This window comes from Lemur catta, chromosome 7 (genome assembly GCF_020740605.2).
Source record: "Lemur catta isolate mLemCat1 chromosome 7, mLemCat1.pri, whole genome shotgun sequence".
Taxonomy (NCBI): Eukaryota; Metazoa; Chordata; class Mammalia; order Primates; family Lemuridae; genus Lemur; species Lemur catta.
Window position 1 is genome coordinate 84,342,638 of NC_059134.1, and position 11,220 is coordinate 84,353,857.

The 11,220-nt window shown below is 48.3% G+C and overlaps 1 protein-coding gene across 1 annotated transcript in view; it reads right to left on the minus strand.

Annotated features, from left to right (window-relative positions):
• ABTB2 (ankyrin repeat and BTB domain containing 2) overlaps positions 1 to 3,513 on the minus strand; it is a 167,005-nt gene extending 163,492 nt beyond the window's left edge. Inside the window, exon 1 of the mRNA XM_045557782.1 lies at positions 2,225 to 3,513. Coding sequence (XP_045413738.1) covers positions 2,225 to 3,107 — 883 coding nt within the window. The 5' untranslated portion in view covers positions 3,108 to 3,513. The remainder of the gene's footprint in view (positions 1 to 2,224) is intronic.
• Between the last annotated feature and the right edge of the window lie 7,707 nt (positions 3,514 to 11,220).

Consider the following 11,220-nt stretch of genomic DNA (forward strand, 5'->3'; position numbering starts at 1 on the left):
TGCCTGCAAGAGAGTTCCCTGGAGATCAGGGAATGTACAGAGGGAGATACTTCGGCTCTGAGTATCCAGGGAGCTTTGTTGTCTGTCACACAGAGAGTCTTGAATCTTGACTACCATGGCTTAGGGAGGACTGTTTAGGGTAGGGGTAAGGAAGAGGTCAAATCATGGAGTCAAAAACCATCTTGTAAAGGAAATCCCCAGGAATGCTGACCCTAGATATGAAATGGTTCTTCGGCTGGAAGCCCTTTAGAGGAAGAAAACATCTGTTTTCTAGCAATTTTCAGGGTATCCCGGACAGGTAGCTGTTCTTCCTAGCCTTATTTTGCAATTAGAAAAACTGGGGAGCAGTTTCTCAATGTGCTGGGCACCCATTCTGCATGACAGCCAAGTTTTTGTTTTGTTTTGCACCTACTATTCCACCTTCATTCTTGTTTGGTTTACAGGGTTAGGGCTTTAGTTTTTTCTCTTAGGAGGCTTTACTTCTTTGAGTTCAGTCTGGGCGGGCCGCCCCTCAGCCAAAAGTACAGAACTCTTCCCCTCAGCTATGACGACAGGTGGAAATCCCCCTGCCCTCCACTTCCTGGCCTGGAGGTGGTATTCCCGGTGTTGGTGCCATAAACCTGGAGGGTGAAGCACAATTAGCAGCAGTGACATCATCAACTGAGACTCTGGACTGACCTCAACTCTGACCTAAGAGGAGGAAAATTAAAAGGCAAATGCTCTTCCATTCCAGGTATTTGCTTTGGCAGTGCCAGAATTTAAAAACAAAACCAAAGAATGTCAAAGTAAGTCATGCTGAGAATCTTTCAAAATGGGGCTTCACAAGTCAACTGCTCTCCTTGGGAATTGGACTCATAAAAAGAAAGACTGTCACCTCTCCTCCAGTGGCTAAAAACTTAAACTCTGGAGCCTGCCCGGATTCAAATTCCAGTTTTGTCACTTAATATCTGAGTAATCTTGGGCAGATTATTTAACTGCTGGGTATGGTGGTTTCCCTATCCCTATCATTAAAATGGGGATGATACCACACAGTACCTGCCTAATAGGGTTGCTAAAATTACTTGAGTTAATACATAAAATGCTAAGAGCAGTGACTGACACATTGTTATTTTAAATTTCAGCTATTATGATGTTAAACCACGCTGGAATTTGGCTTCCTTTATCTCTTTCCAGTACCCATCTGGCCTCTTCCACTGCCTGCTTGCTTCCCACTGAAAGCTGCCCCTCAAATGGCCTTCCAATCAGATTACAAGGATGTCTAACCATAGTACCATTCTAAATAATTTATGGTGCAGATTGCTGAAATTGAAGCATGATAGGCAATTTGCTGTTGAACGCACGTCACACCATAACATCGCCAGGGAGAAAATCAAGTGCTTCACTTCCACCCTTTGCACTAAAGCCATGCCATTCTTCAGAGACGCGCAAAAACATTCAGTGGTTCCTTTCCCCAGGCTTGGCACTGTCCCTCCGTACCCCTTCTTGAAAATGTGGTTTACTGGGTGGGTCATCATTCCTTTTGAGAAAGCCCATAAGGTTGTGCATTTAAATACAACACAGAGTTTTAACCAATGGCTCACTTGGTTACCGATAGCTTGGAATAAAGGCCCTGGGAGCCAACATGTGGTTCTTTTTCTGGGAAGAGGATTCAGGAGTCACCAGGTTCTGCCACCCCTGGGCACACATGGTTAAGGACCCACCACTACACCTCCCTCTCCCAAGAGAGCACATCCTTTAGCCCAGCAAAGGCCTAGGCGCAGCACAAGGTCTTGGGCTTCCCGCTCCCCTCCGCCCATTTGTTATCCAAGGTTCAAGTCCTGGAGTTCAGACCCTCTGGCTGAGAAAACCAGGGGCCAGAATCTCAGCCAATCTGCCCAGCTGCTGGAGAAAGAGAGCAACTAGAGACCCAGTCAAGTAAGGCAAAGAGCAGAAGAGCAGTAAGTTGTACTTCAAGAGAGGTTCAGGAATGGCTCGGTCAAGAGGCTCAGTCTCACCCAATCAGTGAACGGCCCCCAGATGGTCACAATGCCACGCAGAACAGGATGGAGAACATCAACCACGACTTCACCCTCCAAAAGCCAGTCACCCTCAGCACAATCTCTGGCAAAAGCCGTTTAATGAACTCCAGCCTCAGAACAAACGCTTTCTCCCAAAGTACTGGCACACCCACCAGCCTTGTCTAGGAAATTCACTCCCTGGGTCGGCCCGGGTCCCGCGCGCTTACCATTGGCGTTTTTGCCGCAGATGAGATGCTCATAGGGCTGCAGGACACCCCAGAGCTCGGCGTCATTGTTGATGACCATCTCTAGGGCCTCGGCAGACACCTCCCCGCCCCCGGCACCTCCGCCGTCAGGGCTCTGGCTGGCCAGCACTCTGGCCCGGATCTCCTCCACCAGGTTCTCCATGCAGGCGGTGAGCGAGATGGCCGCATACTCGTGGATGCGCACGGAGATGCGGGTGTCCACCATCCAGCGGAAGAAGCGGCCCACCGAGAAGGTGAGGCCGCAGCGCGCCGACTTGCCCCGGCGCAGCCCGTCGCCGGCGCTCATGCTGTACAGGGACAGCGCCTTGACCGCGGCTAGCGCGCAGCTCTCGGCCAGCGCCCAGCTGTGCACCAGGCGCACGGCGCTCTGCACCTCGAAGCGGGTGCACTTGGCGTGCAGCACGCTCAGGCGCTGCGCCTCGCGGGCCACGCGGATGAGCGCCCTGCGCAGCAGCCCGGCCAGGCGCCTCACCGCCTCGGCGGAGAACTGGGGCAGCCGCCGGCCGCCGGCGCCTTTGCGGAGCACCCGGGCCACGTCTCCCTCGGTCCAGGGGAACTCCTCCAGCTCAGGGAGCCGCGGGCAGCGCGAGAAGAGGTCGGCCACTTCGGGATCCTCGGGCAGCACCGTGTTCACCGTGTCCCAGCTGTTGTGGCGGCTGTTCATGGAGCCGGAGTAGCACCACCAGGCCGCCCCGCGGTGCTGCTGCGCGGAAGAGTTGAGCGCCTGCGAGTTGGACTTGGAGGACGAGAGGCTGAGCGAGCGGCACGAGTCCCCGGCCCCATACCCGGAGTCCAAGGTCAAGTCCTCCAGCGTCTTCAGAGTGGAGCTGTACGTCCCGGCCATGGGGAGCCTGCCGGGGGCGGCCTCGTCGAATGAAGGGCGATCACAACTCCATGCCCCCTTCCCCAGGCGGGCAGAAGCAAGCTCTAGGCTCTCCGGGACGCCCTCCTTCCTCTCTGCGCCGCGGGGCTTGGCGGCCGCATCGCCCGCCCGGCGGCCGCGGGAAGCCCCACGCGCCCCGCGTCCCGACGCGAAGCTGTCACCGGAACGCCCCCCGCCTCTCCTCCTCCGCACTTCCCCCGGGTCCACCTCTACGTCCCGCAGCAGAGCGTCCGTCCTCCACAGAGAAAGAATCCCGAGAGAACAGGGCGGCGGCGGCGGCAGGAGGCGGTGCGGGGCACAGCGCGAGTCCGGGACCAGCCAGGCTGGCAAGCGCTCGGCAAACTTCTGAGCTGCGCCGGCCGGCAGCACAGCTGGGTACCCTTCGGCGGCCGGCATGCAAATAACCCCGGGCGGCCCACCAATCATCGGCCGCGACGGGCAGGCGCTGCACCAATGATCTCCGAGGGGGCGGTCACCATGCAGATTTCACTCCGCCGCCGGTGAAACCCCGCGGCGGCGGAGGCGGGGCTGGAGGCCCGGGGTCGGGAGACGCGGCCGGGATGGGGGAGGAGGAGGGGGGAGAGCGGCGGGCGGGCAGGGAGCCGGGAGCACAGCCCGGGAAAGGAGCAGTCGGAGCCTTAGGCTCCGGAGCGGAAGGTTTAAACAAAAACGTCAAGGAAAAGCCACTGTGTGCTGTCCCCTTCCCGCCATCCAGGCTTTGGGCTTTCGCGGCTCCCTTTCAAGCCTTCTGCTGCCAAGCGTCCCGCGGGGGGCGGGGTGGGGGAGCGGGCCAGGCCGGGCACACCACCTCTCTCCTCCGCTTTCTGCCGAGCCCCTTCCGTGTTCTGAGATGAAACGCCAGTTGTGTTTGGAGGGAAGAAGGACGTCCTTGCTTCTCTTCCCAAATCCGTCTGGTTCTTCACGGTGCTATCTGGACTCCAGGGAGGACAGAGTTTCTTCACCTGGGATCTGCTAAGTGGCCGGGCTCCGGGAGGCCTTCCTCCACCCCGCTGGTAGTGTCACACGCAGTTTTCCGAGTGTTACTTTGGGGAGAGGGTCCTAACTTTTGTCAGACTCTCCAAAGGATCCGTGACTTTCCCTGTTACCTCCGTATAATAATACCAATTGCTATCAGGTGGATCCTGTTTGTCCCAGGTGGGTGGAGGTGGGGCTGTGATTATAGGAAGAGAAAGGTGAGAGAGACAGAGAGAGATCCAGCACTGGCTGCGCTGGGAACAGCTCGCTGAATGCAGGTGTTCAGCCTCCCGTGGAGTGCCGGTGCGCGAGCCCCATGCCCCTCAGGACTCAGTATCCCCCAGGGGAGGATGAATGGCTGACCTCCTGGAAGCGCCGACGGAACCTGTCCGGGCCATGAGTCCCGAAGCCGTCCTCCCGAGCGCTGCTGCTTCAGCAGATCCGCGCCCGGGCCGCGCACGCGCCGCTGCTGCCCCGTAACCGTGACACGCACGTGCGCGAATGTCCACGCGCCCCGCCGGGGAAACCGCAAACTCAAGGAGGGGATTGTGCACATGCCCCCGCCGTCAGCCCCCCACTCCTGAATGGCTCCTTTGTGTTGTATTTTACACAGTTCTGACCTTGGGTCGTGAGTTGGATACGAACTAGAAATGTCTGGTTTGTCTCTTTCTTTCTTAAATTAATGACCCTTTCCCCCGTTGAAACTGCTTTTTATTTGGCTGTTTAGCTAATTTTTTTTTTTTTTTTCCTTTCCACGGGTCTTTATTAATGCAATATCGCCGCCTGATGGTTAGAATTGGGAACGGAGTCAAGAATGCAATGTGAAAACACGAATAAGCAGAGATCAAATCAACAGAGAACACATCGCATCTTACAGACATGAGACTGGAAGTCAAAATAGGTAATGAGGTTCAACTTGTCAAAAATACGAAAACAAATTTGACGTAACTGAAAACTTGTTTGGGGAATATAATAATATTAAAGGAAATGTCGCCCTCTATTGGCTATCTAGAGGAAGTAAAAAAATTTTTTCTTTGTTATTTCTTGGTTGTACGCACCTTTCAAAAGTAAAGAAAATTACTCAGCTGAAAATTTACAACGGGGAACTTACTGCATGGAGAGGCTATATGGGGAATTATCTGGAGTATTTATTTGGGAAAAAGAGCATATGGAATTTTTATTAATATATTCAAATTACTTGATGACTTAAAGTGTAAAGATAATCAAACATGCCTTGAGGCAAATCTCAGAGCCCCGTGAATGTTAAACTGCACCACAAGGATATATTCAGCAAAATTCAGCCATGGGGAAATGCTACTGAACAAACAACTGAGTTTCTTTAATAAATAAGTTGCAAGGAAAGAAAAAGAGGAAGTCTATACATTAAAGGAAACTTAAAAGACATTATTAAACAATTCCAAGGTGTGGAATTTATTTGTGTTTTGGTTCTTTTTTTAAAAAAAGTCAGCAAATATTTGATATTATGAAACCATTGGAAACAGGAGCACTGCCTCAATATTTGCTCTTACAAAATCATTGTTACTTCTTTGATGTGGTAATGGTAGTGTGGTTATATTTATTAAATGTTCTTATCTTTTGAAATAAATGTTTTGTGACTCTCAGGACTTGATTTCCTCTGGGAAAAAAGGGAGAAAAATCCTTATGGGAAAATCTGGTAAAGGGGTTTCAAAGTTATGAAAGACTGTAGATCTCTTGTCGTTCAAATTTTCCCCAAGGTCTTCTAGTCAACTTGAGGACTAGAAGTACCAAGTAAATCTAGAGTGTCTGTGATTTATGTTTTGTGTGATGTGAGAGAAAGAAAAGAAGGAAGAGAGACAGAGATAGAACAAAACATACATCCAGCCATCTTAGAAATGAACCAACCGATGGACTCCAGTTAATCTTTTGGGAAGTTGGCAAGTGTGGTGAAATACAAAACTTTGGATCAAGGAAAGAAAGGATATATCTTCTTATACATATGTGTGCATTTCATTAAGCAAATCTGGTGGTAATGTGTTTGATTATAAGAATGAAAATTACATTAGGAGAAGAGAAAATATCCCAACTCAGGTCTTGCCCAAACGTAATCTTGAAGAAAAACATTTGTCGTGTGGTTGGACAAGTTGAAAAGAACATTGGGGAAATTCCCAGTGGAGTAAGCAATTAAAAAGCAGATCTGGGATTGCCTGTGCAAAAATCACAGAAGGGAGGTAGCTTGAAATAAACTTTGGAAACTTTACCTGGGGTGAGGTCTGCAGTTTGGTTATACAATTCTTATAAAATCAAAAACAATCTGGAGATTAGAGGACAAAATACCCTGAAATTTATCTTGAAAGTGAGGGTTTTATAATCCTAGCTATTTAAGTATAGGCAGAACTCTCTTAGGAGAAAGGTAGATTATGGCCTTGACTTTGGAGAGTGGCCCAGTTTAATTTAGCTTGTGGATCACCTGTGGTGCATTTGGCATATCTATATCTATATCTGTATCTATGTCTATATATATTTTTAAACTCCCATAGGTGATTTTAATTTACTAGTCAGGAAGGAAGAGCTTTAAGCAGACGAATGACATGTTCAGGCTTACAGAAATAGATTTGAAATGCATTGAAGAAAATGAAGCTTATAGAGCAGGGAGCATTACCTGCTTGTTTGTTTAATGTCTTTCTCTCTGCAGAATGTATCCAGGCCGAAAAAAAAAAGAAAAATAATGTCTTTCTCTCCTACAAGAATATAAGCTCCTTGAGGGCAGGGATCTTCTTTATTTTGTTCACTCTTGTATCCCCTTGGCTAGGTCAGTCTGAGAATAAGGTAGGAGCCCAGTAAATATTGGATGAGTGAATGAATGAAACTAACATGATGAATGGGACAACTGAATGAAAGGCCAGGTTTCTTCTCAAACCCTCAAGGAACCCACATGTGCTTAAGAATTGGGAAAAGGATTACTGACACCTGAACTGCGATTCGCCTTCTACTTGCCTCCTCCACATACCCCAGAATGACCATGTGCTCCTCATCCATATGTGAGAGGGGTTCCTCATACCTTGGGGAGGTGGGCTAAGGAATCATCTGAAATTGCCTGCAACAGTTTTTATATAAGTACAGATTTGCTTTATTCTGGGGACAGGGTCTATGCAGCACTATCTGATAGAACTTTCTGTGATAAAGAAAATGTTCCGGGCTGGGCGCGGTGGCTCATGCCTGTAATCCTAGCCCTCTGGGAGGCCAAGGCAGGTGGATCGCTCGAGGTCAGGAGTTCGAGACCAGCCTGAGTGAGACCCCAACTTTACTAAGAATAGAGATAAAAATTATATGGACAACTAAAAATATATATAGAAAAAATTAGCCAGGCATGGTGGCGCATACCTGTAGTCCCAGCTACTCAGGAGGCTGAGGCAGTAGGATCGCTTAAGCCCAGGAGTCTGAGGTTGCTGTGAGCTAGGCTGACACCACGGCACTCACTCTAGCCCGGGCAACAGAGTGAGACTCTGTCTCAAAAAAAAAAAAAAAAGTTCCATATCTGTGCTATCTAATACAATAGCCATCAATCCCATGTGGCTGTTGACCACTTGAAATCATGCTAGTGTGACCAAGGAACTGAATTTTAAATTTTATTTAATTTTAATTAATTTAATTTTAAGCTTGAATTGCTACACGTGGCTAGTGCTGCCATTTTGGAGAGCTTAGGTCTGTAGCCTTCATGAAAATTTCAAAGAGGTCAATGGTCCTAAGAAGTAAAAAACTCCCTGACTATGGATGCTGTTGTTAGGCCTCTCCAAAGAGTTGGTGGAATTCAGTGGCAGCTTTGTCAGGAAAGGAGACAGATTTCAGGGCCTTGGGCAATAAAAACCATTTGGAAAAGCCATATACAAGGTCTTAAATGGAATGTGAGCTTAGCCCCAAGTGTAAGGAGTAAGACAAACTTCCATTGCCAAGTCATCAAAGTCCATGTTGAATTGGTGAGAAAGTATGTAGGGAAGAGACAGATTTGTCCCCCAAGGGTGGCTAAAGACTGAACAAGTCCTGGGGACATAGAGAACTAGCTCTTGTGTATACAAGGTCCAGGGTCCACTGACTGTTCAGGGAACATTTTGAGAGAAGTTCAGGCCTAAGGGAGCAGGAGACTCATCTATCTATTGTTCTTTCTCTCTCTGTCTCTCTCTGTCTCTCTGTCTCCCTATCAGCTTGGATTTTAAAGGCAGTCTAAGCCTGGCTTTGGCAGAAACAATAAGCTGTTTAGATGAGAGCAGATCAAGCCAGGAATGGCTTGGATCCAGAAATCAAACAGGCCTTTAGGGGCTTGGCAGTGCCCACCCCTGGCAACTGGCAAAAGCACAGATGGTAAGTAGCATTCAGAGAGAGGGCCCCTACCAGGGTGATGGGTATGAGACTGCAGTTCCCAAAACCCTAGGGAGGGGGCAAGGAAGGACTGAGCCTTCAGGAACTGGATGATGCAGAGAGTCCAGACAGGGGCCCAGTTGTTGGGACTCTGGGGTCCAAGGCAGGAGTTTGGGCACCAGGTTTTCTGAGCCAGGTCAGGAGTCACAGGTCATGTAATCCAATCCTGAATCTCTGAGGTACTTCTCGGTGGTCTGGGAATCCTCCACTATTCCCTAACACGTGCCAGGCTTGTCTCAGAATCGAGGATGAGGTGGGGCTTGGATAGCTCCAGCTGCCAACGTTAGAGAGTCACTGAGCGGGAACCCACAAGATGATTACGAAAGGTTTGCTTGCCACATCGTGCCACATTGGGGTGTTATACAACTGTTCTGCTTGTTCTCGGGACACTTGACACTATATGCCTGGGCATGGATGGTAATTTAAATGAACAGTTTTCAAATTGCTTAGTTGATAAATTCTTTTTCTAGTCTTACACAGGCCCTTATATGAAATCCGTAAAAGCACAGCGCTTGATTTGGGCATGTGGGTGGAGGGGTCTAGAGCCAACACATGACTTTTCAGGCAGCCTCCCAGGAACTTGGTGGAAAACCATGACCAAAGGCCATATCCAGTTCTTTGACCCACACAGGTTGGTGCGCCTGGGGGAGAAATGGTATGACCATAAGGAAGGAAATAGTGCAGAATGCAAGGAGAGCTGACCAAGGTGGTAGACAAACAAGCATGCTATGGTTAGCAGAGCTGCTTTATAGTCAAACATCCAAGCAGAACACTGAGTTGCTGAAAAAGGAACCAATGATATGGAAGCTGTGAGGTATCCTTCAATTCCATGCAAGCTAGATTAGCCCATTCCTGACACAGGTATTTGTTCTGGACCTCAGGGCTAAAGAGAAACACAGATAATTTGAAACAAAGAGCCCTCAGGATGGTTATGGAGAAGGAAAAAAAATCCTTCCTCAAAGCATGTTCTGCAGGATGGTTGGTCTCATAAGATGGTCTATGAAAAAAGGATTTGGTGGTTTTGTTTGGGAAGTTTTGCATTCTGTTTCTCCCTCTACCGTATTCATGATAACCCATAGTTATTTAAGGCTCTATTTGTATTTCTTTTAACCCGCTCTATCCCTGGCTTAACTGGGCAGAGAAAATTAATCCCACAGGGCTACTCTAAAGTAATTGGGACTTTTGAATTTAACTTGAAGAAGAGAAGACATCGGCCATCTTTTGTGTGTCTGCTCAGGCACTTGTGATGGGGCAGGACCTTTGGCCTAAATCCAGATAGATCTTAGGGCAGGTCTAGTTCACCATCTCACCACTGCACAAGGCTGACGTTTGGTTATCTGTTGGACACAATGTGAGTCCAATGGTAATTTCGAAACTAGGACATGAGTCCCCGGGGAAAAGGAGGGTGGAGGTGTGCGTGTGTGCGGCACAGGTAGGAAGGTTCGCAAAGCAGACAGGGGTCTCCCCATAGGAGTTCTGCCCATCAGGCAGTTGGCATCACAAATTTGTTAGCTGGTATCAGAAATGAAGCTATTGGGAGTCTGGGGTTTAAGGGCAAAAATTTTAGGGGATGGGCTGAAACCTAAAACTACACAGGTGAATTACAGGACAGAAAACCCAGGGAGGACAAGGATGATAATGTTGCCAAATCCCCATGTCTAGATGTCCCATATACCAGTTATCAATAATCTGCTTTTAAAAAAAGACCAACTGTGCTCTTCTACCCTGGTATAGAGAGTCTCTGGAATTAAATATGACATTCAACTCTGCAATATTTACCAAACCTTCATCTTTTAATATTTACCTGGCACTTTTTTATACAAATCTAAAGCTCCAAGCCCCTTTCTTGGAGATCTGGATTCAGTAAGCCTGTAATGTGATCCAAGTAAAAATATTTTAAATGAGCATTCCCAGATGATTCTTAGCAGGCACGTTTGGGAATTAAGGCATTAGTTTCTTAAACCTCAAAGTGCCTCCAAAACATGTTGTAAAATGCCAAATCTGTAGGCCTAGAGCCTGTGAATCCTTATTTTTAACCAGAGGGTCCCAGATGATGCAAATGCTCTGCTCAGGAAACTTGCTCTTCAATATGCAAATCCAGGAATTTCAGGTGTTCCCGGCAGATGGCGCTCTCATTCATTTTGCTGTGAACTTGTCCCCCAAAAGTCAAGCTTTTTTACTCAGGAAGTGGATTTAAAATAAAAAAGTTTTGAATCTCCCAAGTGGATAAATCTGGGACCAAATAACTATTCCCACTTATGAATTCTGTCCAAAATCTGAAGAAGTCTCTGCCCTTAAGCAAGGATGCTTTAATATTAGGAATGATTGCAGGCAGCCCCAGCACAGGTATGGCTGAATTGCAAATGGAGTGGGAGGAAATGATCTTCAGAGTTCAGATAGCAGCCTCTTTAGACTTTTCTTTCTTTCTTTCTTTCTTTTTCTTTTTTTTTTTTTGAGACAGAGTCTCGCTCTGTTGCCCAGGCTAGAGTGCCGTGGCGTCAGCCTAGCTCACAGCAATCTCAAACTCCTGGGCTTAAGCGATCCTACTGCCTCAGCCTCCCGAGTAGCTGGGACTACAGGCATGTGCCACCATGCCTGGCTAATTTTTTCAATATATATTTTTAGCTGTCCATATAATTTCTTTCTATTTTTAGTAGAGACGGGGTCTCACTCTTGCTCAGGCTGGTCTCAAACTCCTGAGCTC